Genomic DNA, 20,225 nt, shown 5'->3' with positions numbered 1-20,225 from the left:
GTATACAGGCAGACAAGCCTCAAACTCATAATTCTTTTGACTGTAGGCATGTACACCTGCATCTCAATTAATGAAAAAAATAGATGCGAAGCACAAAGGCTATTCTATCGTTTTAGTTATTGATGAACGCAATTCATGAGTTGCATATTTGTAGACTGCCGCATAGTTTTAAACGAAAAGTGGCTTCCTATAATTCATATCGGAATACTGTGTTGTGATGCATACATCTTTAAAGTCTAGTGGAATTTATTTACAAAGTAACTATATTACCAGACACTAAAAATACCATTGTTTTAGAAGCGGTTTAAAATTTCTTTTGACAGGGCTGATAGATGCACATTTTGATAAGTATATACTGTGAAGGCATACATATAAACAACCATTGCTTACTGATAGTCAAGATAAATCCATATGGTCATGTATTTATATGTTACAGCTGCAACAGCCCCTTTGCTTGATCAATATGAAGAACAAGTGTTTAACAGGAACATGGTTTAGATAGACTAATCCCCTAATCTATTTGGTTTGGAGTGTACTATTATATTCCATTTCTTAAGGTCTCATTTGCCAGGAATCCCTTGATATTCTGTAGTAATACCCTAAAATATCAATGAGAATCATGATCTTTATGCTTTCTGTCTTTGAATATGTAACAGTGTTGTGCAGGAGACGTGACTTACCCATTCATCCATTGTAAAGCTAAGATCCAAAACCAACAGAACAAGTATACAACAATATTTTGATTTTGGACAATGAAGTTAATGAAATAGTAAACACAGCCATGAGAATTTTTCTTAACATTTATATAGTTTTATACTGCATATTTTCTTATTATTGGCAAGCTCAGTTTCATAAGCTGAAACACTGTGGTCATTGTCTGAAATGCCTTTGAATCAAATTGAATCTTAGATACAGTAGAAAATAATAAATCTCAATATGTCTCTAATATGATGGCGTGCTTTGAGGACTCATCTTTTCTTTCATATTCCATCATTTGTAATGCCAAATAATAAATTCATAGTGAGAAAATAAGTTGTATAAAATATGAACCCTCTACTTGATATTTTAAAACCATGCTACTTAAATGTGCTAATCCCTCATTTTTTAAAAATTCCTGAAACAGTGCCTACATATAGAATATTTACATTTATGTAGTCTTTATCATGTTTACATGACATAGATCTCATGATTCGTAAGAATAATTTCATGATTTCTAAATACTGACTTCGCATGGAGTCAGTCATTTTTATATCAGAGGTTTCCGGATTTATTCATAGAAGTGGCTAATTTAGAGTTCACTCTTATGTATGTACCAAAGTGGTCACACTGAAGGGCTGTAAGCACAGATTTTATTTTAGATTACTCAATGTTTCTGTTACCTTCTATTTTTGCCCTGTGGCATTGGGTGACATTTCATAGAGACTGAACTGGCAGAGGGTTAGAAAATATGTAATTATAAGAAGCACCTGCTATGGAATTTCCTATTATATACTAGCCATGATTCAAGATGTTGGATGAGAAGTTTTCTTCTTTCAAAACTTGTGATTAAAACGTGGCATTTTGTATATAAATAGGAGACGGATTCTGCACAGTCCAGCTGTGATTCAGACCTGGTGTAGCAATGCAAATCTTTGACCTGTATCATATAAGCAGCAATATACATAATTGGAAATATATTTTAAGATTAGGTGTGATAAATCTTTTTAATATTCCAAGCTTGAAACAGACCAAGTGCTAAAATGCAGGAAGATGAGTGGAGAGGTGGTTTTTTTCTTTTACTTAATGCTCCTCAAAGGAATTCCAACAAACAAATATATCTACTAATTATACTTGAAAAGTTTCCTCTCATTGTCTCTCTATATATGACATATATATGATGTATATATATGTATATACGTAAAGAATCTGTTTAACCACAAGTGAACACATTTATCAGTTGCTGCAGCATAATTGTAAGTGCAGAGGATAGATTATGTTTCTTCATAATTGAAACTAAAACATAGCCATACAATAGTGTTTGGATAATAGATTTACCTGTTGCATTAACTTTTGTATATCTGGGTCAGTAAAGTTTCAATTGTCAATTAACTAACGGAATTATGCAGCCAGTTCCCAATGCTAGATTTTTTTCCTGGTTACCACAGTAATACAAGCATTTTTTTCTATGCATAGCTTAGCTTGTATATGAAAGTCTGTCTCTTACAATATTTTGTTTAAGTATTGTGTGTTATTCTGCTATAGTCTAAATGCGTACAAATGATATCATTCTACTGTCATGTATACTGTTATTTCACAGTGAGAAGATATATGAAAAGTATACATGCCATGGTGGTCACTACCCATTCGCTTCTTGCAATGATGCTTTAACTTTGGAGAGCTGTTAAGTTGATATCGGTTGTTTGAACTAGAGACTGGATGTTGTCTTCTCCAAATTTTGAAATGCTCTCTACAATGAAGAATGTGTTAAAATGATTCATATGAATGTATTAGTTCTAAAAAGCCATTGGATTTAAATGCAAAAGGAATGCATGCTCATAAGTGTATAGCTTTGAATGAGTGTTGGCCAGGGATACAGAAGCAGTAGATTTATACTCCGTCACTATCTTTGTATTTACTCTGCTAGTTCACTGTTTACATTCATTGATGATGTTTTATGCCCCAAACTATTTTTATATTCCTAGAGTGTCTCCTGAATTCTCCTGTCGTAGTTTCACTCATTCCAACAGCTTTGAAATCTTCCATACATACATGAGTAGGAAATCTTCATGAAGTCTGTCTTTTTTGAAGTGTTTAATTTCATAGAGCTCCTTCTTGGAACACAGGATCTGGCATGTGACAGACTTCATGAGCACTGGTTTTACTAGGAGTGGAGCAAATTAGCCTGTCTGTATTTACACCATCAAGTTGTGTAATCTAGACCCAGTCTGTTTATCTGCTCACTAGGTTCTCTTCCTCCTTTTCTGCACTCCCCTTTCTTCTCCTACTGCTTTAACTTTTAGTTTCCATCCCGTGTATAGCTTTCTCCTTCCCTGGGAGCACCATCCCTGGGAGCACCATCCCTGGGAGCAGTTTCTGCCATTGCTTCTATGTGATTAACTGAATTCTTTGTCTCCAGATCGACTTCCTATTGAGCTTTTGAAGTTACAGTTGTCTTTTGGATTTTTATTACTTGTGCATCCTTTCAAATATTAGATAACTTATTCTTAGCAAAATCATGAGAGCTATTTAGATGCTTTAGAACTGGAAGTGAGCCACCTTACCTGAATTCTGGAAATCAAACCTTCATCCTATATAAAAACTCCACGTGCTGTTAACCTGTAAGGCTTCTCCAGCCCAGTCACCTAGGGTAAAATCTCCAGCCCAGTCACCTAGGGTAAAATCTCTGGCCCAGTCACCTAGGGCCATTTTTTCCAGTTGAGTCACTTTAGATTACTGTCTTTATCTGGTCACTCTCCATGCTTAATGTTCTTTGTATCTCTTCCATACCTTACAAGTGTTCATGTTTTATTGCTGTTCCTGAAATGGACTGTCTTCAACTTGTCTCTTCCTATAATGTACTATCAGACTTTACTTCTTTTTTCAATTATTATTTATTTATTAAAAATTTCCACCTCTTCCCCGCCTCCCCTTTCCCTCCCCCTCCCTCTCTAGTCTTAAGAGCAATCAGGAAGGGGAAGTCCAAGGTCCTGCCCCATCCATACAGGTCTTTAAAGGTGAACATTCAAACAAACCAGGCTCCCACAAAGTTAGTCCCTGCAATAGAATTAAATCCCAATGCCATTGTCCTTGGCTTCTCAAATAAAAAACGCTTTACTGAGTGAGGTAACCCAGACCCAAAAAGAGGAATATGAACCTTCCTCTGGAGATGGATGGAGATAGAGACAGAGTCCCACATTGGAGCACTGGACTTAGCTCCCTATGTCCAAATGAGGAGCAGAAGGTGGGAGAACCTGAGCAAGGAAGTCAGGATCACAAAGGTGTGTCCACCCACTGAGATGGTGGGACTGATCTAATGGGAGCTCACCAAGGTCAGCTAAACTGGGAGCGATGGAGCATGTGATCAAAATGGACACTCTGAACGTGGCTGACAATGAAGGCAGACTTTACTTCTTAAACTACAACTTTCTCATGAGTCTCCTTTATGTTAACATTTCTTAAATGAATTTAGTTGTTTTAGACAGTTAGTGTGTGTGTGTGTGTGTGTGTGTGTGTGTGTGTGTTTGTGTATCTGTATACTCATGTGTAGATCACTGGAGGTTAGAGGACAACTTGTAGGAGTTGGTTCTCTCCTTGTACTATAATCGGATGTTTCTCTTCCACTTGCCATTTCCAGAATAAATAGTCAAAGGTCTAATATTACTTATTAATGTTTTGTCTTTACATTATTGTTATCAGGCTTATTATTAGTTAGCTCCTACATATAATATTTTTAAATCTATGCTTTGTCGTGTGGTTTGTGGCTTGTTACTACATTATTTTACATGTCTTGCTTCCTGGGTGGCTGGCTGGTATCTCCCAGACTCTGCCCTTTTCCTATATCTCTGTTTGGATTTACCATCTGGTTTTATCCTGCCTTGTCATAGTCGAAAATAGATTTATTTATCAACCAATGAGAGCAACACATATTCATGGTGTACAGAAAGATCACTCCCACAGCATTCTACCACATGGGTTTCAAGGATCCAACTCAGGCTATCAAATTTATTGCCAAGTTCCTTTATCTACTGAGCCTTTTTGACTGATCTGTGTAAAACTCTAAGAGCTACTTACAACCTATGGAAGTAGGACACCTTGCGTTCTTTCTTGTTGCTTCCTTCCTTCTTTCTTTCCTTCCTCCTCCCTTCCTCCCCCATTTTTTCTTTCAATAAAAGGCTATGGATAAAACTATGGAGTCTGAACAAGTAAAGGAAGGAGTCTGCTTCTGTTTAAGTGCAGTATTCAATTTCCTGTACTCAGCTTTATGTGAAAAATAGCTTCTGGTCACTTTATTATAACTTAGGGGTGTTATAGCATGCAAGTTGGGATACATTAAGTTATGGACAACAATATCTATTTAGTGTCATGTGCTTTCCACTCTATAATCTGTACTACATTGTTCCTTTTAAACTCTATCTTGGAGCTGTACTGTATTTATATACACACACATATGTATTTCCCAGAATGCTCTTACATCATGTGTCTTCTGTCTGCCTCTTCAAATCTTCATTCTTCTAAATGCAACGGTCACTGCTCCATTACTGAATGTGAATGAATATTTGGGAAATAAATGAATTAAGTATATTTTATATGCTGTGTCTCTTCAGGAATTACAGCTTTGTCTTCTTTTTGGAAATTGTTTTCATACTACATTTAACAACTGAACAAATAGAGATAATTATTTTATACTTATCATGGTTCAGAGTCCTCAATTCTTTAGAGAACTTGCATAAGAATGGTTGCTTCTAATTTTGTAGGTTATGAATACAAACCTAGGAGCTAATTGACTAAAGTCAGTAAGTATAAGCCTACTTTAAATTTATGTTCTTTTCTCTTAGGACCTGCAACATACAATCCTGTTTTATTGAAGTCTTCTGCCATAATCTCATTTTGTAAAGGATCAAAGCGTTTTGGACATTTTCGCCAAGAGTTTTCTCCTGGTCCAACGACATACGAGGTTTGTCAGCTCTTTCTCTTAGCTCTGACATGAATAGAATGTTTATATAAATTTCAGAACTTATGCACAGTAAGTTCTTCCTATGTGTTTACCGAGAGCACCGACTAATCAGAATTTTTTACTTGTGTAAGACATTTTTGAAGTTGCATTTTGACAACTTAAGAAAAACTATTGCAGAATTAAAACTTTAACATTGTATTAATTTTATATTGGTCCTCTATAGAATTAATACATAAAACATCCATACTTTCCTGTAAATTTAAAAACTTCTTAGATATTTTTTTCTTCTTTAAGTATATTTATATACTTAATTTTAAAATATATATAATTTGGTTTCATGATGAATGAAGGTCTTCTAAGCTAAGGCCTTCTGAATGTATGACTTAAATCTGCATAGACGTTTGTGGCAATTGTGCTTGTGGTAGAGCTTTATAATTATTTTGAGTGTATTTTATGGGATTCTTTTTCAAGACAGGGGTTCTCTGTGAAACAATCCTGTAGACTGGACTGGTCTCGAACTCACAGAGATCCTCCTTCCTCTGCCTCCTGAGTGCTGGGATTAAAGGCATGTGCCACCACCACCCGCTAATTTTATGGGATTTTTGAATGAGCACTTGTAAGCACCAGTGCTTACTTACCAATCTAAGTTTACCTGGTATGATCGAGGAGAAGTGAATCTTAGCCAGGCCATAACAGAGGGGTCTCAGCAAGACTGAGACTGAGACAAGTTTATTGTAAGCACTGAGACTTTTTATACCCTTATCCGAAACAAAGTACAATGGTGATTGTCAGGATCAGTACAATGGTAGTTGCCAGGATACAATGATGTTTACAAGTTATACAAGGGTACACAAAGTTAATGTCTAAGAGCAATGGGTCCTGTCAAACTTCGCTGGCTTCTAAGGAACACAGAGGATCACAGGGTGACCTGAATAATTCACTGCTAAAGGGAATGATTTCTTGGGAACTGAAAGGCACTCAGAGACCTAGAAACCATGGACTTTAACATTAAAAAAACCTATAGACATGCCTCTCAAGACAGCTAGACCAGGCCAAGCCCCTGACTCCCCGTAAGTGCTGGTGTTAGTTATTTTTGCATTTGGTATGGAATCTTCTTGTGCTGTACTTACAGTGGAATAAATGCCCTGGCTCCTGCAGTCAGCTTTGCATTCCTACTTCATGGCACGTGCCAAACGTGTTCCTTTGGGTGTCCTAAGGAAAGTGATGTTCTTGTCGCATATCATTTTGGCTTGTATCTATGTTCAATCACATAAATCTTTAAATGAAAAGTTTAATGTTACATTTTCATTCAAGGCTATTATTTGACAGGTAAGTTCTTTTTCTTGTAATTTTAAAGCCTTTTTCTGGATGCTTAACATGTATGTCCTTTGCTTTTTTTCTTTCTCTGATCTTTTTCATTTGTGGTTAAGCAGTGTACACAGGAAGTTCTGATTCCATTCTTTTATATCCCATGGTAACAGTGACTTTTGTGCTTTCTGTTTTTTAATGATGTTAATTATTGTCCTCTTTCTTCCCAATCTACGGCTCCTTTAAGTTGTGATGTGTGTGTGTGTGAGTGTGTGTGTGTGTGTGTGTGTGTGTGTGTGTTTGTCTGAGTGTGTGTGTAAAACTTCTGTTGTAGTGGTATGATTCTTCTGGTCTTGATTTATTTCTCTCTTTCTGAATGGTAAGTTCACTGTTTCATTTCCTTCATTCCTAGAGTAGATCATACTCTCTCCTTGTCTGGTGGAATTGCTTAGTTTCTTTAAAATTTCTTTTGTGTGTCTTGATGCTTTTCTCTTTGCCTTGGATTTTAAGATTCTGAGTATAAAATACCTCCAGAATGACCTTTTGTCTGAATGTAATTAAGACCTTTTGCACTTTCTGGATGTAGATGTCTATATTTTTCTATGATTTGAGTAAATTTCTGCTATTATTAATTAAATAGTTTTCCAAAGCCCATCGCTGTCCTCTCCTTTTAGAACATTAGTAATCATAATATGTACTCAATGGTATCTCATAAGAATGTCTTCATTGTTTTCTTGTTTATTTATTTATTTTCTTACTTATTTATTCCTAGGGGTTATGTCTCAGGACCCAATCACTTACTAAATATTTCACTTCCTAATTTTCTACCTGGGGATTTTCAGATTTCAAAATATGATTTGACACTGGGAAAAGATTTTTAATGATTAGAGGTGTGGAAATTAATTTTTTTAGAGAACTTGAGAGTCTGTTTTTATTCCAAAGACTTACTTTCAAGAAGTAAGGAGACATTCAGTACATAATCTAGACCTCTACTTTTAGGAAACTGTTTCCATTTTTTTTATTTAACATATGTATGTTAGTATACATTACATTATAAAAATAAGTTTCATTGCTTAAAGCTGAAAGCAGAAAAATTTAAAGCTACATGTATGGAATGGGCAGTCTGATTGAACTAAGAGAAAACTGACAATAAATCTTAATAAACTTAATTATCTGCAACAAGGATAAAATCTTTCACAAATATGGATGATATTTGTGATATTGTTCATAAAGGTATTTGGTGTAAGAGTTGACTATTGGAAGCCCTAGGAGTTCCCATTATTACTATTATTCGTGGCTCATGGCTATATCAGGTTTTTTCTACCTTATAAGGTAGTGACTCAGTTTGATCTAGGTGCTGAAAATCTGAAACAAAAAAATGTTCTTTAAAGTCTATAGCAATCTGGTAAGGAGAATATATAAATATTTTAATTATAATAAGATATTTATGTAATTGAGAATAGATGAAGATTTCAAGGTGTATCGAGTAAGGAAGTTGGTCAAAAGGAATCAATAACTTTCGACAGTATTTTCTATGAAATATGAAAATGTTATGGGACTCTTCTTTTTAGAGAAGCCAAAAAGCATGATATAAAAAAAAATGAAACGACTGATGTTGGTGAGCTCCCTTTAGCTCAGGTAGACTGCCTCAGTGGGTTTCCCTATCATGGTCTGGACCTCTTTGTACATATTCTCATTCCTCCCACTCTTCAACTGGAATTTGGGAGCTCAGACCAGTGCTCCGATGCGGGTTTCTGCCTCATCCATCAGTAGCTGGATGAAGGTTCTATGGTGACATTTAAGATAGTCATCAGTCTGACTACAGGGTAAGGCTAGTTTATGTACCCTCTCCACTATTGCTTAGGGTCTTAGCTGGGATCAATCTTGTGGATTCCTAGGAATTTCTCTAGTGCCAGGCTTCTTGTTTGCCCCATAAAGTCTCCCTCAATCAAAGTATCTCTTTCCTTGCTCTCCATCTCCTTTCTTCTCCCATCTTGACTATGCCATTCCTTCAAGTTCTCCTACTCTTTCCCTTCTCTCCTCCTCCTCCCCTTCGTTTCTGGGGCTTGCAAGAAACCTGCCACTAGAGAAATTCCTAGGAATCCACAAGAATGACCCCAGCTGAGAATTATAGTAACATGAATCAAATTTAAATAAATTTAAATTTTAAGTATTTAAAATATGACTATAATTTCCTGCTAAATTGCAAATAAAGAATAAATATTACACGCACACAGACCTGTATATATATATATATATATATATATATATATATATATATATAATTTTAATATTGGATAAAAGATAGTTCTAAGATTTTTTCCCCAAATATATGTATTAATCTGTGCAGAAATGGTTTATTAACATATTGATTTTAAAATCTGACAAACTTGCTATTAAATGTAAAATCTTTTTAAGGTTTGTAGGTGAGTATTGCACAACTGTGTCTTGCAGTTTTGCTTTTAGTGTAATTGTAAAAGTAAAATGCTGTGGATCCCTGAGTGGCAGACAGCGGGCAGTGGGTCCCAAGTAGGGATGGCACAGTTCCCCCAGTGGCTGCAGCCGGCTGCAAGTCCCAGACAGGGAGTCTCGTGGTGGATGAGAGACCTCAATGGGGCAGCCAGTCCCACGAGGAGAGACAGACAGATGGGCATGCCACAAGACCATGCCGCAGGTCTCCACAGGCGGCTGGTTACACTTAGGATTTGCACTTCAAGCATAAAATCCTCACCTGTTGCTTAACAAGGGTTCTTGTATGCTTCCTATCACTTGTTATTATAAAAAGAATGTGTATGTCTCTCCACGGACTCTGGCCTTCCTTTAGTTCTTCTTCATTTGTGCTGGTAGCATCTGGGTTAGACCAGACCTTCAACTTTCCAAAATTCTGAATTTTGGAAGATTACTTTCTGTGTTAGAAAATATAAGTCTGTCATTGTGGGAATTCTGGCCCAGTCCAGAGTGTGCTATGCTCTGTGTGGTGTTGAGAAGTTTCAGGTTAGTCATTTTAGTATACGGAGGCACAAAAATGTGAGCCTATTTCCACCCTGACCAAAGGTCAGAGAGGTGGAACTTAACTTCTATTTCTTCAAGGTTATTGTCTATTTCTACCTCAAACAAAGATCCCACCTAGATTTAGACCAGAGAGTTCTCTCTCAAGATTATTGTCAACAGGTGTGGCTAATATCCAGCCCATGTATTTCAGGAACAGAGAAGTAGATATGTTTTTACCCTAAACAAAATCTAAGGATTCAACTATATTCCTCCTCCCTTAAGTATATAACGATGGATTCCACCCAGGGAATGGTTTGCCTACAGAATGTTTTGGACTTGACTTGTCTTGTTCTAACAACAAAATGTTTAACTAAGAATGTAGCCTGTAACCTTCAATTGGTGTGTTCATTTCCTTGTATCATGTTAATGCAATTTTTTTTTAAATCTTACTCCTACCTTTTGGTGTTGGGGTATTTTAAGCAAATGGAAATTAAATGTGGGCAATTTTAGCATTCAGTGGATCTCCCTCCTGGTACCATTCTATGCTACTTGCTTTATCATTTTTACTTGCTTCTTCATATTCTTTATTAACTCTTCTAATCCCTATGCCCCTACCTTGGGAAGTGGTATTTTTGTTGAAGCTGATCTCTGACATTAGTGGCACTTATATTTGAAGAGAGATCGATCAACTGTATCCTAATGACAAACTTTTTAATTTAGAATATTGATTGATTATTTGTTTTGATTATTTTCATTAAGTCATTACCTTTTCTTTTATTGTTATTTTCAGGTATATATCATACACACACACACACAATAACTGAGTTCATTAGTATTGCGTATATGTAGGTGTGTTTATTGTTGACTACCTCTGATTGGATAACCTGTTGTGGGCTCTTCAGAAAATTGATTCTCCATTCCTCAGCAGTCACTGATTGATTGATTACAGTTCCTCTTTTGAATGTGAAACCTTAAGAAATCTCCCCCAACCACTTTGGTATATCCACTCTGCAGGTCTTTTTGAGATTTTATGGGTGGACCTTTCTGTCATGTCTAGAAGATACTATCTCAAAGCAAGTTTTCTGGTCATCTGGCTCCTACAACCTTTCTTTCCCCTCTTTCATGATGTTTCATGAGTGTTACGTGTAGAACTTGTTTTGTAGTTTTATCTCTTGAGATTGGCACCCTATAGTTACATATTGTCTGAGTTTTGAACAGCTTTGGATCTCTGCAGTGGTCTTCATCTACTATAAGAATAAGCTTCTTTAATGAAGGGTGAGATCTATATTGCTGTGGGCAGAAGGAAGAGCATGAATAAAAGATTTAGAAATTGTCTTGGTTTAGGGAAAAGGTAGTAGTAGATTTTTCTCTATGTTCTATGACCTCTCCAGCCACAAGTAATCTTTTAGGTTTGTTGTATCAGGCATTGTTGGCTGGGTTTTCTGTCCTGCCCAGTTCCTGCAATCATTAGTCCCAAAGAAACCACACAGAGGTCTACATTAACTATGAACTGATTGGCCCATTAGCTCAGGCTTCTTATTAATTTTTATAACTTACATTAGCCCATTATTCTTGTCTATGTGAGCCACGTGGTTCAGTACCTTATTCAGCGAGGCAGTCACATCTTGCTTCTTCTGTGGCAGGCACACAATAGCAGAGGAATGGACTTCCTTCTTCCCAGAATTCTCCTGTTCTCATTGACCTACCTCTACTTCCTGTCTGGTTGTCCTGCCTATACTTTCTGCTTGGCTACTGACCAATCAGCATTTATTTAAAATATAATTGAAAGAATACAGACCATTCTTCCACACCAAGGCATGAATTTGATCCTGTTGACCAGGTCTTAAGTTCTGTGAGACAACTATTAGTCTCTAATAGCTATTAGTTACAAGACTAAAAATGCTAGTATTTTATCATTGGTGATATCTTTCTAGGCTGATTATTGTTATGATTGTTATTCTATTGATGAATGAAAATATGGTACATGTACACAATGGAATTATATTTATCTGTAAGGAAAAATGAAATCAGACATTTGTAAATAAATGGATGGAAGTAGAAAGATAAACTGAATGTGGTAACTCAGATACAGACCTGGAAAGACACGTGAGACATGTCCTCTCTTGTTTGTGAATCCCAGCCCCAAATCACTAAATTCAGGTGTGTAATATGATGTCACTGTAGAAGCTGGAAAGTTGAAAGGGACGATGAAGGGAAAGGATGGAAGTGGCTCTAGAGAAGGGGAAAATAGGACACAGATACTGTGAAAGGGGAAATGAGAAAAACAGGATAGAGGGTGTTTGTTGTAGAAGGCCACTTGTTTGTTCCTGGCTGCCCAGAACTGAAATAGTCACACAGAAACTATGTTAATTACATCACGGCTTGGTCTATTAGCTTTTGCATATTTCTAGTTTACTCTTATGTCTTAAATTCACACATTTCTATTATTTTAAATTTTACCACAAGGCTTGTGGCCCGCTGGGAAGGTTCCGGCTGGTCACTTGTGTCTTTCTCCTCTGGCGTCTCCATGGCATCTCCTGGTGGTGTAGGAGGTTTTTCTCTGTTCATGTGTTGCTTTGATTGGTTAATGAATAAAGAAACTGCTTTTGGCCCAATAGGGCAGAACTTAGGTGGGCAAAGAAGACAGAACTGAATGCTGGGAAGAAGGGCAGAGAAGATGATGCCATGGATCTTCTGGCTGAGACGGACACTGGTTAGAATCTTGCTGGTAAGCCACAGGCATGTGGCGACACACAAATTAATAGAAATGGGTTAAATTAAGATGTAAGAATTAACCAATAAGAAATTAGAGCTAATGGGCCAAGCAGTGTTTTAATGAATACAATTTCTGTGTGGTTATTTCAGGTGTAAGCTAGCCAGGCTGCTGGGACAAACAAGGGGCTACCTCTCCCTTGCAACATCCTGACTCCACCTTTTTTCTCCCAGATTCAGTTTAGTTTTCCCCACCTAGCTCTATTCTATCCTATTACAGGCCGATGCAGATTCTTTTTTATTAACCAATAAAAGCAACACATATAGAAGGACATCCTACATCAGGTGTTAACTGAGAGTTGGGGAAGGGAAGGTAATACAGAAAAAAAGGAGAAAGGAAAGATGAATAATACTTAAGGTACTTAAGAATATTTGAAAATATCATAGGGAATTATTATTTTATAATCTTACTTAAATACATAAATCATATATGTGTATATATGTGTATACATGATAGTTTCCATTGAGTTATAGCACAAGGAGTGATAATACTTCTCAAGGAGTCATAGAATAACTCACACAAAGCTCTGGGTTAGATATGAGACATGCCCCTTTGTGTTGTTGGTCAGAAGAATCCAAGAGACTCCCCAAACCATATATGTTATTGCCATTGCCCTTGGTTGCCTCTCAGAGCTTGAAGGTAAGTCCATGTTACTGAAATCAGACACTGGACATGGACCTAGGGGAATCCAAATTAGGACTGATCTGGGAGTGTCATCCCGGACGACTAGCTCTCATAATTTATAAGGTGCTATGCAAGCAGCTAAGGAAGAAAAGCAATCCATAGCCTTACATAGTAATAAATTTTTATATCTGGTTTTTGTCATTCATGTTTTCACTTTCATAAGCCTCTTAAACTTTGATTAACCAGTCAACAATCTTCTTGTAAGATGAGGTATATGGATTAGAATCTTTGTTAGAGGTTGGCCAGTGTTTATACATGTAGTGAGAAAAGCAATTTTCTTTTTTTAAAAATGAATTTTCTTTAGCTAAATCATAGAAATAACAGTTATTTTTTTCTCCCCCAAAGCTTAAAAGGAGACTTTTTGAATTTTTGATGATCAAACCAAAAATTTTCTAGGAAGTATCACCCTTTTAATCCTCATTCTCCTGATTGTGATCAGTTCCAATGATGGAGCCCCTCATGACTGGTGTTCTTAACCACCTGCTTTTAAGTAACTCTTTACATTATAATTAGACATTCATATTTGTACTTGGTGTGGTATGGTTTCATTATCATTGACTGGCATTGATATGACTTGTTCATTCCTGGGACAGTTGGAATTTTGGCCAGGTTAATTTTCAATAGCTTTATTTCAATAACAAGAAAAGCAAGCAAGTATCTTAAAATAACGCATTCTTCTACACATACTTTTTTCAAGTCTCAAGTGTTTTGTTTTTTGAATCATTTTTCTTTTTTCTTTCATCACATCTTTTCTTATTTATTTTAAAGACTGGAAAAAAAGATCTGTCCATGGGATCCTAAACCCACAGTCATCCATAGGAAGCGGTTTTATCTGTACCCAGCTAGGGCTGCTTAACCAAGAGTGAGCACAAGTACCTGCTGCCTTCACTGCTCTGCTTGCTGGCGCTGTCGTAGGAGGCTGGTTTTGAAACAGTGGTTAGGAACACTGGACCCTGAAGTTGAATTTTTCTATTAATTTATGTAATTATTACTGATCAGTGATGGTCATTGGTTTTTGAATAGATAAGGCTGTCTACCAACTCTTTTTATCCTGACTTGCTCAAATAGGTTGAAAATGTTGCCCTGAGGGCTGAAATTGGCCAACTTTAAGTACCTCCTGTATCAGCAACTCTACAGTCTTGTATTATAGTCCATTTTATGTCTTGGAAAACACTAATTTCATGATAACTGATTCTGATATATATATATATATAATATATATAATTAAGTTTATATATATAAACTTAATTATCATGGCCTTGTGTCATGTTGAAAAATTGTCAGTACAGTATATAAAAACAATAATATTACATGCATATGCATTACTGAGTTTCTTTATTCTGGACATAAAATTACAGAAAATATTAAATATGCTATTTGAGAGGAAATATATATTTGGAAAATTAGTCAAAAATCATTTAGAGAAAAAAATTAAATGTCAGTTGCTAACACCAAATATGAGTATATTTATTATACCACTCTGAAGTATTTCATATAATAGAGGAAGAAGAGTCTTAGCGAATCAGGAACTCTAGACCACTGAGAGACCCTTCTGTCATGTGGCATATATGAGGCTAATACCCAAGGCTATCAAATTACCCACATGTATGTGCATATGCACTCATATGCAGAATTACTCAAAAAAGCTAATTAAACATCAATGATATAAAATCATACTTTGTCAAACAATGACTTTAGCTATTATTAATATGAAAAGGAAAAACATATAAAATACGGAGACCAAGAAAATGATGCCTCATCACGGCAGGGGATACCAGTCCTTTTCTTCACTATCATGAGGCAGGCCTCTTAGATTCTGACCTCTATCAGGAGAATGAGGGATTTTTCCTCTAAGGAGTCAGTACTGAAACAAACAAACCAAAAAACCGCAAAGTCACCCAGTTCACAATGTGAGGTTTTGCTAATAAAATGTGTGAGCCATATCATCCAAGATCAGGTTGATAAGTCTCACTTGTGTCTAAATAGCTTCTAATTAGCTTTCAGGGTCATGGGAGATGGGGCAAAAATGTCAAACTGACAGCAAGAATCAAAAGACTCAATACAGCTGAAGGATTGAGAAAAAAAGAAGCAATAATTTTTGGGTGAAACACTGTACCCACTGTTTTTCACATTTTGTAAATAAAGTTATTATTTTATGGATTTGTCCATGGAACCTATGTATTGATTTTTGTGCCTAGCAGTAACCTTAACCAAGAACTTTTATGATTAAAACCATTAATCCCCAAAGAATGAAACTGTAGAAGTTATTAGAGGATAGAAAGACCTGCCTTGTTTGGGGATCAACAAGACTCATGTTAAAATTGCTGATTTTTTGGCTGTCTTCTTAGTTTTTCTTTCTTGAGAATTCCAAATACTTAAAAATACAGTAGTTGCTTTTTTAGACTGGGCTTCTTTTACTTTGCAGGCATGTAGATTTCCAGATTGTTTCGTAGCTCGATGAACATTTCCTTCCTTGACTTAATTCCCTTGTATAGATGTTTTGTGGTTACTCACTGTTGAAGGAGAACTCTCTTTGTTATTTTGTGTAATTATGAATAAAGTTATCATAGATCTTCACATGTGTCCAGGTACAGGTTATTTGAGCAGATAGATTGCTGGAAGAAACGGCAAGGTTATTCTCAGTGCCTGGAAAACTGAAGACTGTCGTTCAGAGTACTGAAACTGTTATGTTAGGTCCTAAGTGGGCTTCCAAAATGGCAGTTCACCTGGGCGCAAGCCATGCTGGCTTCTTGCCAAGTAAACAGAAGAAGCATTGGTATCGGGTAAACGGAAACCAAAGTCCAACATTCCTCAGGAACCTCATGAAGTGGGTTCCTGGTGATCAGGAAAGGTATTACTTCCCTTATCTGCCTCCTACTGTCAACTACCACCATCAAAGGACCTTTGGTTCCTGATTAACCCAAAGAAGCCTGCAACAGATCAAAGTCCCCACCCAAGCCTTGGGCTTTTCTGGCCTGTACCTTCTCCCCTGTTCTAACTCTCAGACTGTTCCAACTCTTATGCACCTGCCCCCATCCAATTAGCTGGTCCCTTAACACTGATAAGGTGTTTCCTGCTTGTTTTGCTGTTTTCTCTCCCAGGGAGATAGCTTGGAAGTTGCCAGTAAGCCTTTCTTTCTACCCCGTGGAGTGGTGTAGTTCAGTGCTTATAGAAGCTGCCTTGGATTCTCACAATCAGTGAAGGAGCCTGTCACTCTACATATTCTGCATCATTTTGTGGTGCTGTGTTTCAGGTTTTAGTTTTTGTTGCTGTTCTTACTTGAAAATCCTGTATTTTATTTTTTAAAAAAGAAAGTAAATATCTTTTTTTATTTTACATGCTAATCCTAGTTCCCACTCCCTCCCCTCCTCCTATTCCTTTCACCCACCCCCAACTCCCATCAACTCCTCAGAGAGGATAAGGCACATTGCTTTGAGGAAGGACCAAGGCTGTCCCTACTATATGTAGGCTGAGTAAGCTATCCATCCAAATAGAATGGATTCCCAAAAAGCCAGTACAAGCAGTAGGGATAAATCCTAGTGCCACTTCCAGTGGCCCCTTAGTCGGCCCCAGCCATGTAACTGTCAACCACATTCAGAGGGTCTTGTTTGTTTCTATGCTGGTTTCTTCCCTGTCTGGCTGGAGTTGGTGAGCTCCCATTAGCTCAGGTAAACTGCTACACTGGGTGTGCACATCATGATCTGGAATAGTCAAATCATCATTTTAAACATTTTTCCTTTGCTATTTATGACCTCTATATCTTCCTTGATGAACTGTCTTTTTTTGTTGTTGTTTTGTTTTTTTTTGTTTTTGTTTTTTTTTTTTTTTTTTTTTTTTTGAGACAGGGTTTCTTTGTTGCTTTGGAGCCTGTCCTGGAACTAGCTCTTGTAGACCAGGCTGGCCTTGAACTTACAGTGGTTTACCTGTCTCTGCCTCCCTAGTACTGGGATTAAAAGGCGTGTGCCACCAACGCCAGGCATCTTTTTATGTTTTTTCCCCCACTTTGTACTTTAAAATTTGTTTTCACTGTATACATTTTTTTTTTGTGACAAGCTTTGGGAAAACAAGATAACACACATATCTCCTTACTCAAGAAACAGAGCCCATGACAGACCAAAGTAACAATGGCAGAAATGTCAAGTTTGGCAAACCAGTGCAGGTTTTTGTTTGTTTATTTTCTTTCATTGGTTGTTTGTCTCTTTTGAGGTTCTATTCAGGAGTATGGTTGCGGGATGACTTACAGGGAACAGAGATGACTCAGAACCAGTTGCATCGCCAGAATGCCCATCCCAACATGGGTGATGAGTAAGTTGCAGCCTGTAGCTGTCTGCACAGTTTTCAGGGAGTTCCATAATCTGAATACATCTTTCTTTCTGCAGTTTGCTTAGTCAGACTTTCCACCCTCAGCAAGCATTCACTGTTTGCTGTAGTAGGCTTTCTTGACCCACCAGCCCCCAAATCATGACAAGGAGATTTATTATTAGTTATGAATGCTTGGCCTTATCTTTTACTTGTCCCACTAGCTCTTTCCAATAATATTGAAACATTTGTTTTTAAAGTCCCACTGACTATTGATTTATGACTGTAAATCAAAAATACTCATTTTTTAAGACTAAATGCTAAAATGTTGTTGTATGTCTGTATAGCCTACATTTTATTTTAGATACTGACTGTGTCAACCACACTTAGAACATCAACAGGAAAATCCTTGATGATTTTTCTGATGGTTTTCTTAGCATGTGGGTGAGGTTGCTTTTTAGGTTGCATTGTGGGTTTCTCCCTACAAGCTTTCTTATAACAAAACAAATGATTCTAATGCACCAATTTTTGGAAAATATCACTAGTGTGAGTTTTCTTCAGGTGGTAAAATATTTCTGCTGGGATGATACCATGCTCAGCTTAGTTTTTATATTTAATATTACAAAGAAACTGATTTCCCAATTTTAGTTTCTAGGAACACAGTAATATTATAAAACTGTTATTTAGGGTTTTTTGCACCTAAGCACTAGTCTAGCTGTTGCTAGCAACAACCCTAAGAGATGGAAGGCATCAGAAGATGCTGTTAAAGATATAGACCCTGAGATACAGTTTTAAGTCCATGTAGTGACAAAACAAGGATTTAGCATTACACAGCTGAGTTCATATGAAGGCCCATGCCATCTGACAGGTATTCAAAAATAACTGTTAGCCAGGCATGGTTGCTCGTGCCTCTGATCTTAGCAATCAGGAGTCTGAAGTAAGAGGATGGTCACAACTTCAAAGTCAGTTTGGATTCTTCTGCAGTGAGCTCTAGGTTAGCCAAGACATAGGAGCAAGACACTTTCTAAAACAATAAAACTTTCTCGAGCAATGCTTAACAAAAATTGTTTATTGAAGCTGTTCTTCATATGGCATAAAATTATGTTTCTGTTAATAATCTCTCTCTATGTATACATCTTACATTATAAATTCAGTTTTGTAAAGAACAGAAAAGGAGTGTCTGATGTACAGATACTTGTTTAAAGGTATGATTGCTTTCCTGATAGGAAGACTTGGTTACATATAACTTCATCTAAAATCATAGAGCTTGTATATGGAGCTCATAAGGATATTATGCACTTACTGTTTATTACTGTTGCTTGTGCATTCCACATGAGAAAATTGGTCCCATCAGTTTTCATTCACATCTCTCTTCAAAGTATAGTTCATGTTTATGGTATGAGGTAGCAGAACAAAATATTTGGGATGGATGGTACGAAATATGATTTGCTTTTCTGATGCAATCTTTTGATTTTTTTTGTGACAATTGGATCCACTTTTAGGAAATCTGAACCTAAGTGGCAGGGTAGAGTCTATTGTTTGGTCTTATTACAGCCATTAACCGCAGTCAAGGTGCCTTTCAGGAAGAAAGGATGATGGATAGGCTGCGTTCTCATGCTCACATCCACTGTCAGGAGAACAAAAGTCAGGTAGGTGGGAGGCAGCAGAAGACAGAGTGCAGTGGGAAACAGGTGCAGCGTTGCCAGGGAAGACGAAGATGAATGCTCCCACTGTCACTGCGCCTTGCATTTCCTTGGTCATTAGTGTGACAGGTCCCTAATTGATGACATGACATGGGACCTGTTGGGAAACTTCTTTTCCTCCTTTGAAGCCACCCTGTGTCCAATATCTACCGCATGGCTATCCAGTGTGTCACTACGTCTGCTCTCATGTCTTAATCCAAGCAATCTCAGTAATGATAGAAAATCACACCACTTGTAAGAAGGGAAGATGGTATTAAAGTTTCATAGCTGTGTTAACTGCGATTCTCAGCAGTGGTTTCTCATGTAATAATAGGCAAGGTCAAGAGTAAATTTATCAGACTAAGAGAAAATAGTATAATTTGAGCTCTCCATATACTGCAAAAGAATGCTTTAGAGTCTAAAACTTATCTTTTTACTCACACGTCTTTTCGACTGCAGTTTTTAGATTTTAGTTTCAAAGATCTAATGAACAAATGCACCACCAGGATCATTTGGATAGATTATTTAAACGAATTTCTTTATCAAATTCACTAAATGTCCAAATCATAACTTTTTTGATTTTATCCTAATAATTGCCTGAAGATTATGAGACCTTTCAGGAGGTACTGCTATATATTTGATTTTAATTATACACTTATGTTTATAATTTCTAATTTACCAGTATCATTCATATGGGATTTATTAAGAAAATCGTTGTAAGAAATCACAATGGTCAACCTAGACCCTCTGCATGTGTGTGACAGTTGTGTAGCTAGGTCTGTTTGTGGGGTTCTTAGCAATGGGGCCAGGATCTGTTTCTGGTCTATGAGCTGGC

At 36.8% G+C, this 20,225-nt stretch overlaps 1 protein-coding gene across 1 annotated transcript in view; it reads left to right on the top strand.

Annotated features, from left to right (window-relative positions):
• Window positions 1–20,225, top strand: part of Stpg2 (sperm tail PG-rich repeat containing 2) — a 427,622-nt gene that overhangs the window by 239,989 nt on the left and 167,408 nt on the right. The window contains exon 12 of the mRNA XM_048456939.3: window positions 5,535–5,653. Within this exon, the coding sequence (XP_048312896.3) occupies window positions 5,535–5,653 (119 nt within the window). The remainder of the gene's footprint in view (window positions 1–5,534; window positions 5,654–20,225) is intronic.

The sequence above is a fragment of the Myodes glareolus genome, chromosome 17 (genome assembly GCF_982192425.1).
Source record: "Myodes glareolus chromosome 17, mMyoGla1.1, whole genome shotgun sequence".
NCBI lineage: Eukaryota > Metazoa > Chordata > Mammalia > Rodentia > Cricetidae > Myodes > Myodes glareolus.
This window is presented reverse-complemented; position numbering and strand designations above follow the sequence as displayed.